General features: G+C 43.0%; 1 protein-coding gene across 8 annotated transcripts in view; it reads left to right on the top strand.

Moving 5' to 3' along the window:
• The window catches only part of Agtpbp1 (ATP/GTP binding carboxypeptidase 1), a 114,770-nt gene that overhangs the window by 80,263 nt on the left and 10,357 nt on the right, over positions 1 to 24,150 (top strand). For all 8 annotated transcript variants that reach the window (XM_051172711.1, XM_051172719.1, XM_051172709.1 and 5 more), the window contains 7 exons: positions 4,223 to 4,310; positions 9,026 to 9,170; positions 10,823 to 10,976; positions 11,889 to 12,069; positions 12,822 to 12,951; positions 20,925 to 21,056; positions 23,091 to 23,267. In XM_051172711.1, the coding sequence (XP_051028668.1) occupies positions 4,223 to 4,310; positions 9,026 to 9,170; positions 10,823 to 10,976; positions 11,889 to 12,069; positions 12,822 to 12,951; positions 20,925 to 21,056; positions 23,091 to 23,267 (1,007 nt within the window). The remainder of the gene's footprint in view (positions 1 to 4,222; positions 4,311 to 9,025; positions 9,171 to 10,822; positions 10,977 to 11,888; positions 12,070 to 12,821; positions 12,952 to 20,924; positions 21,057 to 23,090; positions 23,268 to 24,150) is intronic.

Raw genomic sequence — 24,150 nt, 5'->3', positions numbered from 1 at the left:
ATCTGCCCAGCATGATAGCTACTAGCCACATGAGGGTATTAAAATAAAATTAAATATTTAAAAAATTGAATTCTCCTATAGAGCTAGGCTCATTGCTTAATAAATGCCCCTTTATAAAATGCATTTCCTTTTAGTCTAAGGCTGACTTAGATGTAGGGAGCATAATAACTTAACCAGCATTAACTTGTAAACTGAAGCAGTTGTATTCTTAAAGAAAAAAAAAAAAAAGCTGAAAGTAAGCATCCAAGTAAGAAACTAGAGGAGATAAACCAAAGGAAAGGAAGAGGATTATTGAAAATAAATACTAAAAATATTTAGACCAAAATAAAGCAAAACACACAAGTACTGTGTTTAGAAAGAAGTAGGGTGTGGGGGGCCCATGCAGGGGCTAAAGGAGCAGGATGTTACCCCGCTGTCACTCCCACTGAGCTCAGTAGGAAAGAGCACTTGTTGCAGAAGCATAAGGATCTGAGTTCAAATCCCCAGTACATATGCAAAGAGTTGGGTGTGGCTATATATGTGCCTATAATCCCAGCACTGTGTGGGCACAGAGAGGATCCCTGGGGCTTACTGTCTGTCAGCCTTGCTCTGGGTTCAATGAGAATCCTGCCTCAAATTTAAAATTAATATAAAAAATCGTATGCGTTTGGGTGTTTTGCCTGAATGTATGTATGTGCAGAACATGCATGCCAGATCCTGCAGGTCAGAAGAAGGTGTTGAATCTCCTGGAACTGGAGATATAGGTGGTTGCGAGTTGCCGTGTGGATGTTGGGAACCAAACCTGGGTCCTCTAGAGAGAGGAACGGTCAGTGCTTTCGACTGTAGAGCCATCTCTCCAGCGCTCCCAAAGTAGAGATTTAAAGAGGATCTAAACTTCTGACAAGCGGGAGCTGAGCCTGGTGGTGCATCCTACAGTGATGCGCTTCACAGCCGAAGTGGAAAGCAGAAGCACGGCGTAGGCTACATGAGACACTGCTGTAAGAAACCGAACCAGGGCAGAGAGATGGCGCAGTGGTTAAGAGCACTGGCTACTGTTCCAGAGGACCTGGGTTCAGTTCCCAGCAACCACATTACAGCTCACAACTGTCTGTAACTCCAGTTCAGGGGATCTGTCTCCCTCACACAGGCACACAAAACACCGGTGCACATTTTAAAAATAAGAAAATAGAAACCAAACCCACCCCCACCCCCAAAAAAAAGGGTGGGGAGAGAATATATTTTTAACTTTGTAAAACTAAATTATACTTTTGTTATTTATTCTAGCAAATGATGGAAGTAAGGAAATGGGTTTGAGTTTACTTTTCTGAACCTAGTGTGATCTCTGTGTACTTAGTTTTTAGACGGACCAGAGAGATGCTCATGGCTGAGAGTGCGCCCTGTGCCTGCAGAGGACTGGGGTTCAGTGTCAGCATCCATGTCAGGGGGCTCCCTCTTCACAGACTTGTACACCTCTGTTCCCTACAGTTATCAGCATTCAAATACAGAAAGAGAACTTTAAAAACAACCAATCTAAGAAAAGCACAGCTACTGCAGAGGGAAGGGAGCTTACAGTAAGGAGCCCCCACCTGACAGTGTGCCCAGCAGCTGTGTGTCCCCAACAGCTGTGTGTGCCCAGCAGCTGTGCGTGTCCAGCAGCTGTGTGTGTCCAGCAGCTGTGTGTGCCCAGCAGTTGTGCAGGGAGCTCATTCTTCTGCCTGCCGATGGTGCTGAAAGACCCTGAGTAAAATGAGTCTAACGTCTAAATGCAGTCATAGGTCTGGCGAAGCTAGTCAAGCTATAGAATTAATAGCACCATCTAGGGTGGGTGGTTGAGAGGATATAGTGGCTATGTTTATACGTCTAAAAACAGCAGTGTCTGGCACATAGAGATTATTTGCTATCTCTTGTATTATACACGATGGAATTGATTTGAGAAATTTGGCCAATATTGCACTGAGTAGTATATAACATTTTGATTAAAATTATGAGAAAACCGTTGCTTGTCCTTATCAGCAATTGAGATTGATTTCCCAAGATGCAATGAAAATAGAAAATAAAAGTAACTTCCATAAGGGAACCTCTGCCTCTAAGGAGCAGACAGTAGGGTAATTCACCCTGGAGACCCAGGAGGTTACATAGCTGCTGTGGGTTGCTCTGTGTGTGTGTGTGTGTGTGTGTGTGTGTGTGTATGTTAGACAACACACGTTTAAGGTGCCAGTTAGAAATGAAAAGAAAGGCAGGGTGCAGTGACACATGCCTGTAATCCTAGCATGGGGGCAGAAGCATGGGTATCTCTGTGAGTTCGAGGCCAGCCTGGTCTACTTAGCGAGTCAAGGACAGCTAAGGCTACACAGAGAAACCCTGTCTCAAAGCAAAAACAAAAACATCAAAAACATAATAACTAAATAAATGAAATAAAATACAGGTATATCTAATGAAATATTCCTACACCAGAGAATGATTACATTTTGAAGGCAGAATTTAAATTCAAGCCTGATCTCAGTAAAAGCCATCAATATCTCCAAAATTAACATGAATTTATTAATTACAGTTTAAAAAAAGTCTAGTGTATCAGGTTATGGAATAAAATCAAATGATTTGATGGTTTTCATTTGGGGGTAAGGGGGAGGCAAGATCTCACGTTGTAGACTATGCTAGCCTAGAACACACATCTTCAGTGCCGGGATTAGAGGAGTGCACCACTGTGTCTGGCTAAGTAATGTGATTTTTAAAGCTCATGTGAAAAGCATATTTCTGAAAGCATCCAGTAAAGTAGATTGCATATTTAACCCTATTTTCATTATCAGTTCCCCCCAGGTTAGAGTTTCTATTGCTCTGATGGAACACCATGACCAAAAAGCAGCTTGGAGAGGAAAGGGTTTATTTGGCTTACACTTCCACATCACTGTCTATCATTGGAGGAGATCAGGGCAGGAAGTCAAGCAGGCTGGACCTGCAGGCAGGAGCTGATGCAGAGGTCTTGGAGGGCTGCTGCCTACTGTCTTGCTCCCCATGGCTCACTCAGCTTACCTTCTTACAGAACCCAGGACCACTAGCCCAGGGGTGGCTCCACCCACAGTAGGCTGGCCCTCCCCCATCCATCTCTAATTAAGAAAATGCCCTACAGCTGGATCTTATGGAGGCATTTTCTCAATTGAGGCTCCCTCCTCTCTGATGACTCTAGCTTGTGTCAAGTTGACACAAGACTAGCCAGCACACAAGCCTAATGTTAACACTAATGTGGAGAAGGAATGGAAACAAACATGAATTTTTATGGCCTTTCTCACTGCATATGAGATTCTGGAGAATTAAAGGAGTGTTGTGTATGTGACAAATGTGGCGTGTGTGGCATGTGTGTATATGTCACGTGTGTGTGTGTGTGTGTGTGTGTGTGTGTGTGGCCTGTGTGTGTCTGTGGTATGTCTGTGTGGCATGTGTGTGTGGGGCGTGTGTATCTGTGTGTGACGTGTGTGTTTGTGTTGCATGTGTATGTGTTTGTTGTATGTATGTGTCTGTATCGTATGTGTGTGGCATGTGTGTGTGTCTGTGTGGCATGTGTGTGTCTGTTGTGTGTGTGTGGCATGTGTGTATGTGTGTGGCCTGTTTGTGTGTCTGTGTTGTGTGTGTGTTGTGTGTGTGTGACATGTGCGCACATGTGTGCACACTGTGGTCCTGTGTGCAGCTGAGGATGGTCTCAGGTCCTAGCTTTTACCTTTAATTCTGCTTCTCTTTGTTGTGCGTTTCTCTTTGTTGTAGGCTACACTTTGGCCAGGTTCGCTGCATGGGCTTCCTCCTGCCATCTGAGAGCACTGCAATTATAGAACGTGTGCTGCTGCCTACATTGGTTCTGGGGGTTCATGGACCTTCATGCTTGGGTGGCGAGTTTTACCTTCAGGGCTGTCTCCCTAGCTTCTCAAGATTTCTTTATTATGTTCGCCTATTTTACTTTTTACAAGAAATGAATTAGTTGGTCAAATATATAAAATTTAACAGAAAAGAATTGGTAGCCATTCAATCTGAAGTTATCCCATTTTAATTAAATTTTAAAAGGAGATATTGGGGATATTATTGGCTAAATTATAACTTAAGAAATCTCTCAGATTTCTCTAATACATCCTAAAATAATGAAATACAATATTCCTCAGTTTTCCTGGAATTTTGGTGCTTTCTAGAAAGGCAAGATTCATTTTTACATGAACAATTCTGAAAAGAACTTTCTCTCTCCTTTCCTCCTCTTTCAAAGGCATGCAGCCACTTATGTATTCAGTTCAGGAAGCACTGAACGCCAGACCATGGTGGATTCGTACGGGCACTGACATTTGTTACTACAAGTAAGTACTCTCCCAGAAGCTCTCATGAGGGAACGTTCTAGGCTGTTTCAGTGTGACAGTGAGAACAGGCTTAGTGTGTATGTGTGCTGACTAGTTTTATGTCAACTCATACAAGGTAGAGTCACTGGAAAGGAGGGCGCCTTGGTTAAGAAAATGCCTCCATAAGACTGGATTGTAGGCAAGCCTGTCATATTCCTAATTAGTGATTTGATGTGGGAATGCCCAGCCCATTGCGACTGGTGGTACCCCTAGGCTGGTGGTACCCCTAGGCTGGTGGTCCTGCATTCTGTAAGAAAGCAGGCTGAGCAAGCCATAGGGAGCAAGCCAGTAAGCAGCTCCTGCCTGGAAGGTTCCTGACCTGACTTCTTTCAGTGATGAACAGTGCTGTGGAAGTGTGAGCTAAATAAACCCTTTCCTCTTCTAGTTACTTTGGTTGTGATGTTTTTGTTGTTTTGTTTTTTGTTGAGTTTTGGAGACAGGGTTTCTCTGTGTAGCCTTGGCTGTCCTGGACTCGCTTTGTAGACCAGGCTGGCCTCGAACTCACAGTGATCCACCTGCCTCTGCCTCCCGAGTGCTGGGATTAAAGGCGTGCGCCACCACGCCCGGCTGGTCATGATATTTTGACACAGCAACAGTAACCTTAAGTTTGTTAGCTCCTTGGGAATTTCACACAATGAATTTTGACCTTAGTGAACCCCTACTCCTTCCTCTAACTCCTCCCAACTCCACTCCTGTCTCCCAACGCCCCTAAGTTTGTCTCTTCCTCCTTTTCCTCTTCCTCCTCTTTTTAAAATCACCCATGGAGTTGAGTTTGTGCTGCTCGTATGCACGTGTGGGGGGACATCCGTTGGAGCGTGGTTGACCTAGCAGGGGCTACACCATTAAAGAACACCAACCCTGTCTCCTTCAGCAGACTGTCCTTAGCTTCCCTGGTGGGAGCAGAGGCTGTTAACCCTGTGAGTAAGGCACTCTCAGCTGCCATGAGCTCATGAGGGCAGCCGTCCTCTTATATGCAGAAGTCACTGTTTCAGTCTGGTCTTCTCTGACCTCTGGATTTTAGAATCTTTTCTTCTCTTCTGAAGTGGTCCCTGGCCTGTGTGTTGTGTATGGTGCAGATGCCCCATTTGTGAGCTTCACTTGTAAGCAACCTAGAAATCCTCCCTCTTCCTACCCATTTTACTCTAATTCTGTACGTAAGATGTTTCCAGGTAGCTGCCTCTATATTCTATAGTGCTTATCTTACTTCCTATAACGCGCACTGAGACCACGCCTCTTGCATCCTCCCCCCCGTGCAGTTGGAGGCAGTTCCTTTACACTGTTGACCACTCAGTGCAGTTCTCCGCTTTATTCCTGGTGTGTGTGCGTGCTGTTCCCTCGAGGGTGTTTTGTGCTGGGGAAGCTAGAAGGTGCGGCTCACTATTTGGCAGTTGGACAGGCTGTTCTGTAAGTCATTCGTGCCTTTTCTTGATAGAAGGGCCAGTGACTACAGTTGGCTGCTGTCTTTTCCGAAATATTTAACTGATGTACACATACTTTCATATTAAACTTTTAAGATGTAAACCATGAAAGTGTGTGACTGATAACCCTGTCCAGCCTCTCTCACTGCGTGGACTCTGACTCTCTTGTCCCCTTACTGGTAGAATGCCCTTCCCGTCATCCTCTTAGAGAACGTCCTTTTTGTTATGAGCTGCATGCCAGCTAAGGCCCATTTAGTTGGAGCTCCCTGTGGTCTTCTGTGGAGCCTAAACACTAAACAGCAGAGGAGGTTATCAGGTTTGAAAACCTCTGCATCTACATTAAACATTTAGAATTCCTTTTAAAAAAACTTTTTATTCTTTGTGAATTTCATACCTTGTACCCCAATCCCACTCATCTTCCCGTCCCTTTAAACTGCCCTCTGTCTTTGTAACCTCCTAAAACCAAAATGATTTAAATTTTTTTTTAAATTTTTATTATTTTTTAAATTCTATTTTTAAATAATCATTTTCCATCATTCACATAGGACTTTCCATGTTTATAGTTTCAGTCTTGGTGTTTATCTCTGTTGGATGCCAGGTCCTGTTCTGTTAGTCTTGAGTTTCCCATGAGGTGGATTTTGCTTTCTACTGTTGTTCTGAAGTAGCACTGCAGTCTTGTCCCTTGTGGCTTTGCCAGAAGAGGATGGCTCCTAGAAATTAAGCTGACTTAACAGTTTATGCCCCCCTGTGGAGAAACCTGCGTCTTAAGTGCTGTTACTTTCTGGGAAAGCTTCATCTCAGTAAGGTTCTGTCCCTCCCCGTTTGTTAGCAAAATCAGTAGCAGAAGCAGAGGAGCCAACATGCACCCTCACCTCCACCTACGTGCTTTGTGCCTGCAGTGTTTAATCAGGTCAGTAGGAGGGCGCCCCTGCATCACGGCTCTCTCCTGGGCGGGGATGGGCAGGGCTCTGTGAGAGCCGCTGAGGCACCATGTTTCTCTACATTTCAGTGCTTTCCACATTGTAAAGTGTGACCTCGACACGATTAAGTTGTCGTCTGTGTTAGGAACCATAGCAGGAGGCTTTGTTTGGCTTACCTTTTTTTTCCCTCTGGCTACTTCCAGATCAAACTGTAATTCAGTGCAGCTTAGCATTTATTAGTTAACACTTCGTATGTTTCCTGTGTTGCTGTGGCTGCTTTCTAGGAGTCTGAAATCAGGTAATTAGGACTGGAGTCTGTTGAGTTAGCTAGGGATAGAGCAAAGCTGTCTTCTGTCAACATGTATGCCTTGTTTGTTCATAGCCTGTAACTTGTATGGAACTACTGTATGGTGCCATACATGGCGCTCTCTAGTTAGCTGTCAACTCAGGGAAGAAACAGTTTTCAAGGCCTCCCTCTTGACCCTGTTTTGTATGTTTCTGAGCTCTAGCACTTGCCGTTATCTGACCACTCAATACAGTGAGGGAGTTAATGAATAGTTTAAATATGGCTGTTGATAAGTGACCCCTAAGCCCTGTTTGTTCAAGAGCTTTTAGAACTTTAGAAATTAAATTGGTAGAGTATCTTTAAAGTCCAATACTTAAAGACTTTAAAACTTTTAAAAGCCATGGATGGGATGTTGCCCCATGTGTCCGCTGCTGTCTTTGAACAGTTGCCATCGTTTGTGCATTTCAGAACTCTCTACTTCCATCTTGATTTGTAAAATGTTTAATATTTATTTATTTACACTGGGGACAGGTGTAGGAGGGTGGTGTTCTGCCATTGTTCCAGTGTGGAGGTCAAAGGACAACTTTGGATTTGGTTCTTTCTTCCCACTGTGATTCTGGGTACTGAATTTAGGTTGTCAGGTTTGACAGCAGCTGCCTTCACCCACTGAGCATCCTGCAGTTGGCCCCAGGCTGAATTTTTAAAGCAAATGTCAGACACCATATTTTGTCTAGAAATACTTATCTCTAAAGCACAAAGACGCCTTGTGACCATCTAACCACCTTGCCATTATATCATACATCAGAAAAACTAAGAAAATTCCTTAATATACCTTAATCAGTTTTCAGATATCCTCAGTTGCCATATAAATGCTGCTTGGTTCTTGTTTTTTTTCTATTAGGTTTGATGAAAGATCGCACATTACATTTTTTTGAGTATATAAAAGCATGGAAAGTGATTTATTTGCAGGACTGTTAGCAGAAAAGAACAGTAATGGAAAAAACACACTCTTGAAAGTAGTCCATGTTAGAAATCCCTCGTGCTCACAACTTATCACACTTAACTTATGTTAATTTGTTGTTTAAATATTTTTTATCAGTGGGTTTCCCTTTTCTCTGATTGTTCTTCTTAAACTGGCTTGTTTCTCATATCGGACTCTTACATCTGTCTTTTGTGGAGTGCATCTTTGCTATTAACAAATGTATCTTATTAAGTCTTTGTACATTGAAAGATGTAAAAGCTTAATCACGTTTAGGTCTAATTTTGGCAAGAGCCCTCATCTGTGGCACAGCAGATTCCCCATTAGGAAGCGTCGTCGTCCTTTCTGGCTGTTTCCCCCTTTCATCTCAGCTCTAATTATGGGAAAATGCCAGGTGCTGTGGCTTGACCCATGGACGTGTTCCCCAGCCTGTTGTCTGATGGATTAACTGAAGGTGTGAATCACGGTGTGGAGAATGTGCCCTTCACGTACAGTTGTTCACTCTAGAGGAGAGAGCAGTGCTGCCAGATGATGGTGCAGACCCAATGGTCTTCGCAGTGTGCCTGGATGGCATGGAAGAGCATAGTCCCCATAGTCTCAAGTGTTTGAACACTTGGTCCATAGTTGGTGGAATTGTTTGGGAAGGATTAGGAGGTGTGGCTTTGTTGGAGGAAGCCTGTGGCTTTGAGGTTTCAGAAGCACATACCACCTGCAGTGTGCTCTTCCTCTGCCTCATGCTTGGGGAGCTTAGCTCTGAGCTTTGATTCAGCACCATGGCTGCTTGTCTACCTGCCTGATGCTGTGCTCCCTGCTGTGACGTCACAACAGGATGGACTCTACTAGAAACTGTAAGCCTCAAATAAACTCTTTTCTTCTATACCTTGGTCACAGTGTCTTATCATGGCAACAGGAGAGGAACTAAGACAGCGTCTGTTGACTAACAGTTCCGTTAAACTGAATATCCGCTGGGGCTTTTCTTTTTGTGTCTGAAATTCTACTTAATAAAATTAGCAAAGGAAAATCAGAGTCTCTATGCATGGAAAATAAAGTGCTTTATTTCTTTCGAATTGCAGAAATCACTTCTCCAGAAGTTCAGTTGCTGCCGGCGGGCAGAAGGGGAAGTCCTACTACACAATCACGTTCACTGTGAGCTTCCCACATAAGGATGACGTGTGCTACTTTGCCTATCACTATCCATACACATACTCAACCCTGCAGGTGAGAGATCCTGACTGTAACCTTAGGAATTCACTTTGTATTATGAGTGATTATCAGTTGCTTCTGGGAAAATACACCCACAGGACAGGGGAGGTTGTAGCATTTGGTAGAAACACTGCAGGTGGGGATGCAGTAAGTGAAGGCCTGGTGTGTGACTCAAAGGAGAGGGCTCACCTTTGGACCTGTAGCTCCACACAGAAAAGCCAGATATGGTTGACTGATCCCCAGTGCCAGGGGCGGAGGACTGGGATCCTTGGTGCTTGGCTCAGGCTCAGTGGGAGACCTATCTCAGAAAAGAAAGAAAAGTAAAGGTAAAGAGCAATGAATGCTCTACACCTTCGTCAGTTTTGGCCTTCATGTGCACTCACACGGGGGAATGCATCTGCATACAAGTGTGCACACAGGCCCACTCCCATGCTTCCACAAATGAAATAGAACTTTAAAAAAGAAGGAAGGAAATTTTATATATTTCATTTGTCATTTGTAGGAACTGGTACTTCTCCCACTTTCTGTGAACAAATTTTAACAGATTTGTTTACTTGACTAAAAGCACTCTAATATACATATAAATCTTGTAGAAAAATGGAACAGTAGGGAAATAAATCCACATTTTGAATTATTTTGAATTTTTCTGTGGAAAAGTTAGCTTTTGGTATAGGAGCTAGGTTAATTCTGTAACCCGAGACTCCAGCTCCTTAGCATGTGGTGTGTACGAGCTATGGGACCACTGAGTGCGTGTGCGACCTGTGGGACCACTGAGTGTGTGTGCGACCTGTGGGACCACTGAGTGTGTGTGCGACCTGTGGGACCACTGAGTGTGTGTGCGAGCTGTGGGACCACTGAGTGTGTGTGCGAGCTCTGGGACCACTGAGTGTGTGTGCGACCTGTGGGACCACTGAGTGTGTGTGCGACCTGTGGGACCATTGAGTGTGTGTGCGAGCTGTGGGACCACTGAGTGTGTGTGCGAGCTCTGGGACCACTGAGTGTGTGTGTTGTGCAGGCTGAATCCACTAAATAAAGGGAGTGGTCGATTTATTCTCGCAGCCTAGTGTCTGATTGGAGGGCGTTGAAGGGATGACCGTATTCAGGAAAGAAGCTGGAGCAGCATGGGGAGAAGTGAGGCGTGGCCTGTGGGGAGCCGAGCTCTGTGATTTGGTAGTGAGTGAGGTTAAAAAGCCTTTTTGGACTGAGTTACAGCCTCAACGAGGTCATTAAGACTTAGTAAATTCTTCATCCTAGGAAAGAATCATGAATATGTATAACTGATCTTGAAATCAGAAGAAATTGTTCATAATTTGTGTTTTATAATTTTATCTTGTTATTACATGATTTTAGTTATAATTCTAAGACTCTAAAGACATTGAAAACCAAATGCTTCCTTCACAGCTCAGACTGGCTGCAAAACCTTAGCTGGATTCATGTGAACACATTTAGAATATTGATTCCACCTGGGGTGACTTTGGATTCCTCATGGGGTGACCCTGCTGTGTGGTGTGTGTCTGGCAGGTGGCACCTGTCTTCTGCCCCTCGCACACTGACGTGTGGAGGGTTTTAGATAAAAGTTAAGAATGGTTTTACTTCTGGGTCTGTGGAGCTCTAGAAACTGGGAGTTTAAAAATGACAACATGCTCTGCTTTAAAATTTTCCTCAAGATGCATCTTCAAAAACTGGAGTCAGCCCACAATCCCCAGCAGATTTATTTTCGAAAAGATGTGCTGTGTGAGACCTTGTCTGGAAACAGCTGTCCCCTGGTGACCATAACAGCAATGCCGGAGTCCAATCACTACGAGCACATCTGCCAGCTCAGTACGTATGTCTTCTTCGCTCAAAGTGTCACGCGCCCTCACTGTGTGTGATTGCTATGCGCTTTGTAATAGAACTAATATAAGAGCAGGCATGAGAAGACTTGGATTCGAGTCTTGGCCCTCCTCGTAGCTGTGGACTCACCTCTGCTTCAGTCGCCTACTCTGGAATGGGAGTCACCTGAGGTTTTCTCTCAGGACACCTTTGATAGTCATAGCTTTTAGTCTTACATCTAGAAATCATGCTGAAGCTAAAATACAATAGTGTATTTAGAATTCATGTATGTTGATAGCTAGCACTAAATAGCTACTTTTTTCCTCCACCATTTAAAAGTTTAAATTATCTCAACTTTACAGATGAGGTAGTAAAACAAGAACATAGCTCAACTTTTGATGAGTATTTCAAATTACAAAACAAGAGGGATGTTGTGCATTGACATAGGGTAGTGAGTTGTCCGATTGTAGACTCTGTGAGTGCACAGTGACTGCGCTGTTGCCCTCTATAGCACACCGCTCCTCTGTGCGTCCATACAGATGTAGATGCTAAATATTTCCCTGCTCTCCATGAGTTTCGGAGACACAATTTTATATTTTAAACTTTTCCAGATGATATTCTTTGTAAAACTGTATTTCCACCCAAGAAATATTTTTTTCAAGTCAGATTAATCATTAGAAAGTAAGCAGCGGTTCCCGCACTGCACACTGTCCTACTGTGTAGTTCATAGTACAAACCCTCAGGTGGCAGCTTGCATGCCTTCCCTGATGGTTTCTCTTTAGGCCTGAGCAGAGTGTGTTGTGTGAGCATAGTGAGATCCACTGGAATTTACAGCTGTGGAGAGTTCTAGAACCCAAAGTGAAACATCATCCAAACTTTGAATGGCTGTTCATTCTAATTTTGACCTTGTGTGCACTCTAGGAAACCGCCCTTACGTTTTCTTGTCTGCTCGGGTACACCCTGGAGAAAGTAATGCAAGTTGGGTCATGAAAGGAACACTGGAGTACCTCATGAGCAACAGCCCTACTGCCCAGAACTTGCGAGAGTCATATATTTTTAAAATTGTCCCTATGTTAAATCCAGATGGTGTCATCAATGGAAAGTAAGTCAAGCAGTGGTTACAGGAATGCCATCAGTTGTATTCGTGGCTGCATGTAAATTTGTTGATCTAATGTTGTTCAAGTTAATTCAGAAAATGGACTTTATTTTTTTCCAGAATAAAACAAGTTTTGGTGTGCAAGTTATCAAAGATGAGCTTTTAAATGCACGTGTTAGTGTTATGATTCCATGAGAGTGTAATTTCCTAGAATCTTTCTTGAACTGTCTCAGAAAGCTGTGTCAGGACATAAGCTCCTCACAGACAAGTCTTGCTTTCTTGTTGGTATGTGGTTGTCAGGCTGAGTTGTGCTCGGTAGCTGTAGCACATAGCTCCTGGGCACAAGTGGCAGCGATGTCACAGTTTGTCAAGACTACGTAATTTTCTTAAGTCTGCCTTTCTGATGGAGGGATCAGACGGCACGTGCACCAGTATAGCAGATGTTACTGCTTAGTCAGTAGAGAATGGGCCTATTAATAAGTTGTAAAAAGCACAGAAGGAGAACCTAGAATTGACACTTTTATTTTTTCTATAACTTACAGAAGTTTATTTTAAATTTGAAATCACCATTGTTACATAAGTGGACATAAGATTTTACACATAGCAAATGATAGATCGGAATTCACTTAATGAATATGATGCATGTTGAGTTGAGCCTCATCTGCATTGACGTGGATCCTTATTGGAATAAGTCATAAGGTCACATAAGAAGTGCATGTGATGGCCTCTGGACTTGTGTTTCCTATCTGTGTGTGCAGTCACCGTTGTTCCTTAAGTGGAGAGGATTTGAACAGACAGTGGCAGAGCCCAAACCCAGATTTACACCCTACGATTTACCACGCAAAGGGGCTACTACAGTACCTGGCTGCGGTGAAGCGCTTACCTCTGGTATGTGGTTGTATTTGTTTGCCTTTGTATACACAAATGTACCTATTGATTAATGACCTAGTGTATTTTAAGTTATGTTTTCAGATTAGTATGCAAGGTAACACAACTCATCTTGACATCCTCACAGCTGTGTCATTACATCTTGTTCTCCTTTGTCTCCCTGCCCACTGCCCTCCCCTGTATTGCTCCACCTCCAGCTGGTTCCGTTATCTCCCTCAGTGGGTCCTCCTTTCTGCTATCTTAGTACATGCCTTCCATCTTCCTTTCTAGTTTTGTGACCTGCACATATGTGCATATTGTTGGCTCTGTTCCGTAACAATTAAACTTTATTATACAACCCAGCTAGCTTACACAAGAGGGAAAAAAGGTTAAAGGGAAAAAAGAGTGAACCTTCTGGTATCTGTTCCACGGGACAGGTCCCTAGGTGTCTCTGGTCTGTGCACTAGTCCGGCCTGTTCGCTGATCCTTTTCCGGATCCATGTGTGCTCAAGCCCGGTCTGAACCTGCTGCTCCTCTCGCCTTTCTGCCTGCCTGCCTCCCATTGATGGTCGATTAGAAACACATTAGTCCAGGTTGAGTCTCTCCATACCCTTCCTGAATTCCAGGCCCAGGATGGCTCCACCCAGTCTATCTCAAGGTTAATCTCAGGGAGTGTCCTTGGTGTGTCCAAGGGCAAAGCCCGCCAAGACTGCTTTCACCTGTGACAAAGCTTACGATCCTTCCCACAGTATATATTAGTTATACATCTACAAACACAGCTTTAAACCTAGGTTCCATGTATATACCAGTATCTTTTTCTGTGTTTAGTTGATTGCAGTTAACATAATGATTTCCAGTTGCATCTGCTTTTACAAATACATAAAATTCCTCACCCAAGTGTGTTGGTTTGGAGCACTCTGGCTGGCTCACACAGTACCACTGTCTTTAGTTTTCTTGAGGGACATCCATGCTGATAGTTTCATTTCTGAACAGTGAACAGGAGTCCTCTTCCTACATCCCTGTCACCATGTGTCATTTGTGTTTTAATGATGGCTATTCTGGTTGGGATGAGATAAAATCTCAGAGCAGCTTTGATTTATACATTCCTTTTAAAAAAAGTTAATTAATTTATTTATCTTCAATATGTGAGGAGTGGTGCACCTGTCCACAGTGCAGTTGTGGAGGTCAGAGGGCGACTTGTAGGAGTTGGATTTTTTTCCTTCACTATATGGGTCTCCAGACATGATTTTAAGTATATATTAACCATTTGTATTTCTTTCTTGAGAACTGTTTTTTGGGGGGCAGGGCAGGGTGAGGGTTTATTTTACCATTTACTGAGTAGATGAATTGAGTTTTTAGTGTTTAATTTAAAAAATTCTTTATAGTGTTTAGATGATATTTGTCCTCTGAGATGTAGATAGCAAAGATCTTCCCATCCTCTCTACCCCCCCCCCCCAAAAAAAACCCCAGCCAAAACCAAAGACACAAACAGAAGATTTAGGGCTGGAGAGATGGCTCAGTGATTAAGAGCACCCCTGCTCTTTCAAAGGATCTGTTTCTGTTTCTAGCACACACATGGCTGCTCAAAATGATCTGTATCTGTAGTTCTAAGGCATCCAGCATCTTCTGACCTCCTTAAGCATCGTGTCTGCACTGGTGTATACATGTACACACAGGCAAAACATCCATATACATTAAATAAAAGAAAATTTAAAACTTTAAAGAATAAAAAACCTTGTGTTTGTGCCCATGTATAAGATGTGTATTCATGTGCCTGACTGGGTCCAGGGGGTGTGGGTCCCTCGGAGCTAGATTTACAGGGCTTGTGAGCAGCCCAGTGTGAGCACTGGGAGCTTGTGAGCAGCCTAGTGTGGGTGCTGGGAGCCTAGGATGGGTGCTGGGAGCTTGTGAGCAGCCCAGGGTGGGTGCTGGGAACTTGTGAGCAGCCTAGTGTGGGCGCTGGGAGCTGAGCCACTTGGAATTGTTTCCTTTTCTCTCTGAGTCCTTGCCTATGCCTTCTTCTTGAAGAGCTTTCTTCTAGTACTCTAAAAGCTTCAGGTCTCCTCCTTTGGGCTTTTGATCTGTTTGACAGATTCTGTGCCAGCTGTGAGGTGCAGATGTGCCTCTCTAGATGTGGAAACCCAGATAACAACATAGTCAAGACCATTTTTAGAATATAGTTTATTTGGGGCTTAAAGTTTCAGAGAGTTAAGAGTCCATGACCACAGTAGAGAAATGACAGCAGACAGGCAGGCATGGTGCTGGAGCAGTGGCTGAGGGACAACCATGAGGCACGGAGAGGTCACTGGGAATGACTTGGGCTTTTAAAGCCTGAAAGCCTGCCCCCAGTGACACATCTTCAGTAAGGCCACACCTTCTAATCCTTCCTAAGCAGTTCCATAAACTGGGGACTCAGTATTCTAATATGTGAGCTGATGAGAACTGTTCTCCTTGAAACCATAACAACTGTCTTTTCTCAGTGTATGTTTTTTGCCACTGCCTGTAACTGTTGTGCCTGTTTTGGGTCTTTAGTTCTGCTCATTTTCAGGCCTGTGTTTATGCCTATGCCATGGTGGATTTGTTACCATCGCTTTGCTTTTCTGCTAAGGATCAGTTGAGCTATTTGGAGTCATTTTGAGCTTCTGTATGGATTTTAGATTGGTTTTTGCTTCTGTGAAGATTGGCACTGGAATTTTCTCTGAAGTTGGGGAGTGCATTGACTCTACAGATCACTTTCACAATGTTAATTCTGTCAATCCATAAATATGGAAGTCCTTCCTTCCATCTTACAGTGTCCCCCTTAATTTCTTCAATGTCTTAAAAGTTTTTGTGTAGAGGCCTTTAATCTCCTCAGTCCGGTTTATTCCTAGGCATGTATTTATTTATTTTTGAAGTTTCTATGAATGGGGTAGTTTCCTTCTTATTCTCTTGGCAAATTTTTTATCGACACCCGGAGAAGATGCTAACTTTTCTGTGCTGGTTGTGTCTTCTTTGACTTTGCTGCCCATTGCAAGATAGTGAGTCTGCTAAGTTCAGGGAATGCTTTTGCTTTTGCTTTTTTTCTTTTCTTTTTCCAAATGGGAGCATTTTTGACTTCTTTTTCTACTTGTGTCCCTTTCTTTCTCCTGTGTTGTTTTAGCCAAGGCTCTGAGCACTTTGTTGAATAGAGTGGAGAGAGTGGGCGCCCTTGCCTTGTGCCAAATGCTCTCACTTTTCCCCTAGTTAGTGTAATACCGTTTGCAGGCTGCTTCATACAGCATAGCGGTGTTGCTATTCCTACTTTCTTCACATTCTTTGTGAAGGAGAGTTGAGCCTGCCGGAGGTTTTGTCTGCAGTTTCTGTCCCCAAGTCATTTATGACCAATGACTCACATGTGTTCAACTGGCCTGCACAGGGTAAGAGCAGCTTAGTCACAGGGTAAGAGCAGCTTAGTCACGTGGCTGACCGTAACCTGCTCTTGAGTTTGTTTTGTAAGGATTTTATTGATTATTTTTGCAAGTGTGCTCATTCGGGAAATTGGCCTCCAGTGTTTGCTCAGGTTTGTGATGCCATATTCCGCTTTGGTGTGGTGATGGCTTTCCAGAATGAAGTTGGCTCCATTCCCCCCTCTCTGCTTTGGAAGATTGTATCAGCTCTTTCATAAAAGTTTGGTAGAGTTGCCAGTGAATCATATAGTGTGTGTGTGTGTGTGTGTGTGTGTGTGTGTGTGTGTTATAATTCCTTCCAGGTTGTTTGGATTAATATTTTTTTGGCATTCTGTCTCCTGGTGTCTGGAGTGTGCTGGTTTACTGTGTTCTAGTTCTTCCTCATGCAGTGCCCTCTTTCCTGTGTTCTCATGATGTCACGTTGTCTTCTTCCTCCAGTGCTATCTTAGGTTGCCTTGGTGGTCATGAACTGCCTTAGTTTGTGCTTGTTGTGAAAAGTCTTTGTTTACCCCTCATTTTTAAAAAGATAGCGGTGCTGGGTAGAGTGGTCTTGGTCGGCAGTTGCTTTCAGGGTTTTAAATGTATCATGGGGCTTGCTGATGAGATTGACTCTTCTTCTGTTGTTTGTGCCAATGAAGGTGAGTGGATGCTTTTCTTTACAGATCTTAAGATTGCCTTGTTGCATTGTATTTTCAACGTCTTGACCATAGTAGTATTGGGGAAGTTCTCTGTTTATGTATGTTTTGGATTCCAAATGCCTCTTGTGTTTGAATGTTGGTTTCTCAAAGTCTGGGAAATTATCTGCTCCAATTCCATTGAAAAGACTCTTTATGCCTTTAGTGTTTATGCCAGTTCCTTCCTCCCCTGGAAGCTTAGTCTCTTGACCATGCTCCACAGTTTTGAGAAGTTGAGCTCATACTGGTTTTTTGTTTTGTTTTCCTTTTAGAAGCTTGAACATAGTACGTTGCCAGCCTTGCCTTCCATCCTCCATGCTCTTTTTCATACTTGGTCAAGTCTGTGGGTCATAACATAGCATTCCCCCCTACATCTCAGGGTTTCTTTTTTTATTGACTTTCTCATGTATGTTGCTGGTTTTCTCGGGTTTGTCTGACTGTCCTCTGTGTGGCTGACATTCCTCTCCAGGTAACAGACCGAACTTACCTGCTGTCACGATAGCCTCTTTTATGCCTGTGTTCACTTTCTTCAGCGTTTGGAATCCTTACCTTGTGTTCTGTGTATTCCATAATCTTTGAACTCAGAAGTGAGGAGCTGTGATCTCACGGCTTGTTCTTGGGTTTCTCTGTTGCACTTGGACTCTGTTGGTTTGGATGTGTCTTCTCTTCTGGCTGGGGCCAGGCGTGGATCCTGTTGTTGAGCATCTTACCCTTGAAGCCTCAATCCCCAGCCCCACTCATGGGGAAGGAAGCCAGCTGCCATTTCAGTAACAACATGAACACACAGGAGCTCTAATGATACCTTGGAAGCTAGGGACAGCACACTAATATGTCACATCACCAAACACCTGAAAATGGGGGCAGTATGCTAAGTTAAAAATGATTTAGGCTAAGCAGGAAATAGTAAATAAATTGAAAAAAATGGAAAAAGACAGGTAGGCAAAGAGGAAAAGCAAGGTTAGAGATAAAGGTGCAGAGAGTAAAAAATAGCAAGAGATTTGAAAGATAAAGGAAGAAGGGAAGGGGCCTTCTCAATTACAAGAAAATTAAAAACCAAAAGTAAGTGTAAAGAAGGAAGTAAGAAACACAAGAGTTGAAGTCCGGGCTGCAGAGTATAGAAAAAGGATGGCGGAGGCCGCACAGGAGACGCTGGGTCTGAGGGCTGTATGGATGAGACCACCAGTGAAAGCGCCTAAAATACAGTGGCGCGTATACATAGAGGGGCAGGGCTTACAAGAGGACAAAAGACAGATCACAAGAATCAGAAGACCAGCTGTTGGAGCCACTGATGTCTGAATCCTTGAGAACTGGCGACTGCCAGGCACATTCACAGAAATGAAGTTGACTGCATACTTGTGTCTTTCCTGTCGTTTGTGCTGCTGTTGAGTCTGAGTCTGCTGTCCCCTAGAGCTGTCCTCACTGTGGGAGTGTCCCTTCTGGTGACCAGGGCCCTCTGCTGGCTACTGTAGCTTTGCATCCCCTGCCCCACCCCCCTCCTGTGCGAAGGAAGGCCCTGAGCCTCCTGAGGCTGCCAGTGTTTGTGTTCAGGAGGAGTGTGTGAAGCAGTCACAGCACTCAGGTCAGTGCAGAGCAGAGGGCCTGTCTTCAGATTTTGACGATGTGCTGAGTACTAACCAAATAGCAGCAGCTGCTGCTGTTCCAGGCGGATGCCCCTGGAACCTGCTCTGTGAATGAACACTAGATAGGGCTGCGCCTGCTGGCCTGGGGCTCAGAGCTGACAAAGTCCAGGTTGTTTCCCTGCCGGATGCTTCTGGGCGCTGAGGGCAGGGCTGTCTCTCCTTATGCACGCAGCCTTTTCCTGGCCTCTGCTGCCTGGCCCTGTCAGCCCTTAGAGCCTGCCCTGCTTCTGTCCACAGCGTCTTCTCTGCGTCCTCCCTGTGGCTGGTTGTTGGTTTTGGGTCCAGGGATAGCTCAGTTTTAAAAATCAGATTTTGGGATGGGGAGGCCTGGTGGCACTCAGAGGAAGGATAGCAGGCTACCAAGAAGAGACTTGATACCCTATGAGCATATACAGGGGGAGGAGGTCCCCCTCAGTCACAGTCATAGGGGAGGGGAGTAAGGGGAAAGTTGGAAGGAGGGAGGAATGGGAGGATACAAGGGATGGGATAACAATTTAGATGTAATATGAATAAATTAATAAAATATATTAAAAATAAATAAAAATCAGATTTTGTCACAAGACAGCTGTTGGCCAATACCCTCTGAATCTCATGTTTTGACAAAATGGGATTTCTAGTCACCACCACTGATCCATTTGCTAAAGGAATCACCATCAAAACCCATGACTGGATTTGAGCCTTGAGGGCCACGGGCATAACCTGGGGGCAGGACTGCCAGACTTTGATTTGGAGGCCACTCCTACTTCTTAGCCTACCAGGGACTGTTTCCTGGCGATGTGCTTCTCTTGCTCTCTGTTTCTCACATTTTTTCCCTGCTCTTTTCCAAGACTCTTTCCCTTACATATTTTTTAGATTTCCAGGGGCTTCTTTTGGGATGCCCTTTGGGATGTCTCTGCCTCTCATAGGCTCACACATAGGTAGCCTGTACTTCTAAGCTTCCTGGAACCCAGTGAGTTAGCACCTTGTCCCTTATTTTCTGATTAGAAAAGCTAGATGTTAATTTCATGTTAGTAGTATATTCTTGTTGTTTATAATAATTTGTATAAACCTTTAACTTTTGTTTACAAATATTAAGGTAGATCATGTGCTTTAGACTTTAACCTGTTGTATGGCCAACACAAAGACAAGGGCGTATATCTTCCAGATTTCACGGCTGTACATATATGTTCCTGTCTCTAGCTGTGAAACTCATGCCCCAGGGCAAACCTGTAAAAACAGCAGGGATGATGTGGCACTGACTTAGGCTTCATACATGCCTGTCCTTGCCAGTTTCGATTAGAATGTTTCTGTTTTTATATTAGTGTCTAAATGATCTAATCTTGCATTCAGAAAGAGAAAAATGGAGGATTGAAGTTAACGTGTTGTTTTTCATTTTTAAAAAGGATGCTTTTAAAGCTTTATTTAAAAGTTTTGTGAATTTTTTTCTCATGAAAACATTTTCGTGTTTTTTTAAATTAGGTAAATATTTTAGCAGCCATTTTGAGGTTGTAATGACAATGTCGGCAGAACTGAGATAGAATCACATTTATTTTCTTTTAAGTTGAGTAGGAGATAAAGAATAGTGTAACTTGTGGTTTGCTAGGAGACTTTCAAGGATTTAGCAATTTGAACATTAATTGTAAATTCTTCCCCAAACTAGGTTTTATTTATTACTAAATGGTGGTTCTTTTAAACGAAAAGACCAAAGGAGACAGAGCTTGATATTACCTGCATTTATCTGGTAATATATGAATCTGAAAATTTTAAATTTTATCTTGGCAACAGAGTTTAGTTTTAATTCATCCTCAAAGTTATCAAAGTAAAAACCATAGTAAAGCATTCTTTCTAAATATTTATTTATTTATTTTTATTATTTGTGCAGTAAGTTTTCTGCCCACATGTGTGCCTGCAAGCCAGAAGAAGGCACCAGATCTCATTATAGATGGTTGTGAGCCACCATGTGGTTGCTGGGAATTGAACTCAGGACCTTTGGAAGAACAGACAATGCTCTTAACCTCTGAGCCATCTCTCCAGCCCCCCAGTAAAGCATTTTTTGACAACTTTGAATGTAAAAATCCAAAACTGTTTATAGGACAAGTAATTTTGTATGTGGAATGAAATTTTATAAATTCAGAACTTAGAGGCAAGAGTTAACATCAGCTCTGATCTCTGTAAAGGGTTAATGTGACCATCCTGGCAGAGCTCACAAAGTGTCTGTGAGATGTGACATGTATAGAGTCAAGGCTATAATTGTTAAAACGTATGATCTTTTAAAGGTGTATTGTGATTACCATGGCCACTCAAGAAAAAAGAATGTGTTCATGTATGGCTGCAGCATCAAAGAGACAGTGTGGCATACCCATGACAATGCGACTTCCTGCGACATTGTGGAAGACATGGGATACAGGGTAAGTAGTGCAGACAGTTGATGGGTATTGGGATTTCAGATGCATGTAAGCTATAAGAAAAGTTTAGCACACATGAACTATCACATTTGATGTTTACGTCTTGCTATTTTTGTAGGGTCGCTACATGTACATTCTGTGCTCATATGTGCTTGGAGGGTCCCAGTCCCTGGAGGCATTCTAGTTTATTTCTCTGTGTACCACATAAATTTAATCATGGTGAATTCTGACAAGTTTTCTTATCCCTTTGGCATTTTTGCCGGTGGGTTTTGTGTTGGTGGTGGGTTTTGTCTGTCCTGTCAGTTTCTTCCCTGTGTATGCATTCTAGGATATTTGTTTGTAGATTAACCTTGAGATTTGAGTAAGATGAGCTGAATCTAAAGTAAATGAGAAATTTACTTAAGAGCATCTGTGTCCATCAATTTTGCTTTTCTATTTTCTTGAGCCTCATTTTCTTAATAAAATTTCTTTACATAGGTGTGATATTTTATTAGTCTATCCCCAAATACTTCTGAATCTAATTGCTGTTGAGATTAAGAATTTTTCCCTTATATATCTGCTGCCTCCCAGTTGATCTTTGATTGCTTTTAAGAAACTATTAATTATTTCAGGAGGAATTGCTATGAGTTTTATGATCCTTCTAAAAAAGGTTACATATCAAAATGAGTATTATCTCTTAACTGTCAGTGAGTGTGGAAGTGAAGTAAGATGCTGTTAAAAACCTAAAGTACTCAATATTTGCTTCACAAATAACCTTTTTCTGGAATCTGCTGGGAAGTGGTTTTTAAAGAAATATTTTTAAAAGATATATTATTTTTTATTTTATGTGTGAATGTTTTCTCTGAATGTGTATCTGCACCATTTGTGTGCAGTGCCTGCAGAGGCCAAAAGAGGGCATCAGAAACCCTGAAACTGGAGTTACAGACAATTGTGAGCTGTCTTGTGGGTGCTGGGTTCTAAACCCAGGTCCTCTGAAAGAACAAGAAATGCTTTTGACTGACTGCTGGGCCATCTCTCCAGCCCTCGAAGATACTCTCAGGATTGAGTATTCTGAAAGAAAAAGAAAGAAAGAAAGAAAGAAAGAAAGAAAGGCAGGCAGGCAGCATACGGAAAGGAATCGAAGAGAAGAACCTTTAACACCAGTGAAGGAGAGCTTCAGAATATGTAGTGTCTGATGTGTCAGTGGTCGGTGAACAGTGACAACCTTTAGATGGCTCAGATTCGATTAGGCCACATTAAGTAAACTGTACCAGTGGAACTTGTGGATACAGAGGTGAAATAGAGAATACTTAGTTTAGATCTAGGTAAATGATGTTTGAAAGTGAATCTCAAGAGGCTCCAAAGACTGGAAAAAGCTAGGGGGAAAAAAAGAAAGAAAGAAAAGAAAAGAAAAAACCAGCTGGCCGGGCCTTTCCATGTACTATTCTCCAAACACCAATACAGCCTTCCCTTACTGTGAAAATATTCTGGTATTCTGGGAAGTTTTAGTCACTTCAATTGAAAGCAGATTTCATAGCCACATCTTTCTTCTGCTTTACTTAGGAATTACAATTTTACTTATATGTATGTGTATACCTGTGAGAGTTTTTTGTGTGCCGTGTGCCTCAAGTGTCAGTGGAGGCTTGAACAGGACACTGGGTCTCTGGGAACTAGAGTGCCAGCTTATTGTGAGCCACCCTGTGGCTTGTGTGTGTGTGTCTGTGTTGAGTTTGCACATGTGCATTTGAATGCCCACAGGAGTCAGAGAAGTTCTAGACAGAACCCATGTGGGTTCTAGGAACTGTACTCAGGTCCTCTGCATGAACAGCAAGCTCTCTTAACTGCAGAGCCATCTCTCTAGTTCCTTTCTTTATATTTTTAACCATGTTTCTGTAAATGCTTATAAAAGTATACTTTCTGCATCGCTTGCTACTATTTATAACAGCAGAAAAGTCTAAATTAGTAGAAGGTAAGGGGAGGGGGAGGGACACAGCTACTTAAAAATAAAGCAGTGTTTATTTGAATTAATAAACTCTGGGTTACACTTTTACTTTCCAGACTCTACCTAAGATACTGAGCCACATTGCCCCAGCATTTTGCATGAGCAGCTGTAGCTTCGTGGTGGAAAAATCCAAAGAATCCACAGCTCGGGTTGTGGTGTGGCGAGAAATAGGCGTTCAGAGGAGCTACACCATGGAGAGCACGCTGTGTGGCTGCGACCAGGGGAGATACAAGGTAAAGCATTGGAGACACGCAGCTCATTCTAAACGTGTTGTCTCTGTGTGGGTGTGCTCGTGAGTGCAATGCCCAAGGAGGCTCTGAGACTGGAGTTCCATGCAGCAGTCAGCTGTGCCATGCGAAGACCAGGAGCTGAGCACTCTCAACCACACTTAGCCACAGCGCCATCTCTCCAGCCCAGGTGTTTAGCTGTAGAGATATTTGATGCTGCCTTCTTTCATATATGCGCTCACAGTTTTCAAGTGTTCATTGATGTACATTTGTCTTACTGAGCTACATGTGTAACTCACAGTAGTGGGACCAAGTGACACAATATCAACAGTGAGTTTTTGGGTAGTAGTGAAGGGTGCATGTGTGTGGGTGTGTAAGGGTGTGTGCCTGAATTTGCATGGATGCCAGAAAAGGATGTCAGGTGTCTTCCTCAGTCATAGTGGTTCTCCACCTCCCTAACGCCCTTGACCAGGAGCTCACTGAAACACACACAAACCTGTCATTTCAGGATCTAGACAATTGCCCTTTAGCAAGGCTGGCTTTCCAGTGAGTTCCCAGAATCCACCTGTCCCTCTTATCTGCCCCAGGCACACAATGCTGTGTGTGGGATTTGAACTCTGGTCTTTGTGCTTGAAGATCAGTTAGTTTTACCCTCTGAACTTCTTCCTGACCCTGCCTTTCATTATTTTTAGTTTCTTTAAACCACGTACTTAGGAATCTTTAAGGAATTTTAATTATTAGACTTTATTTACACCCATAATTTTAAAGAAAGCACATTGGCACATATTATCACGCATTTAATTAGTAGTTCATAAGGAGCTACACAAATAGTGCACTATCATAAAAATTCCCACCAATGTAGTAGATTCAATATTAAATTTTTTTATGA

Source organism: Acomys russatus, chromosome 3 (assembly GCF_903995435.1).
Source record: "Acomys russatus chromosome 3, mAcoRus1.1, whole genome shotgun sequence".
Lineage (NCBI taxonomy): Eukaryota > Metazoa > Chordata > Mammalia > Rodentia > Muridae > Acomys > Acomys russatus.
This window is presented reverse-complemented; position numbering and strand designations above follow the sequence as displayed.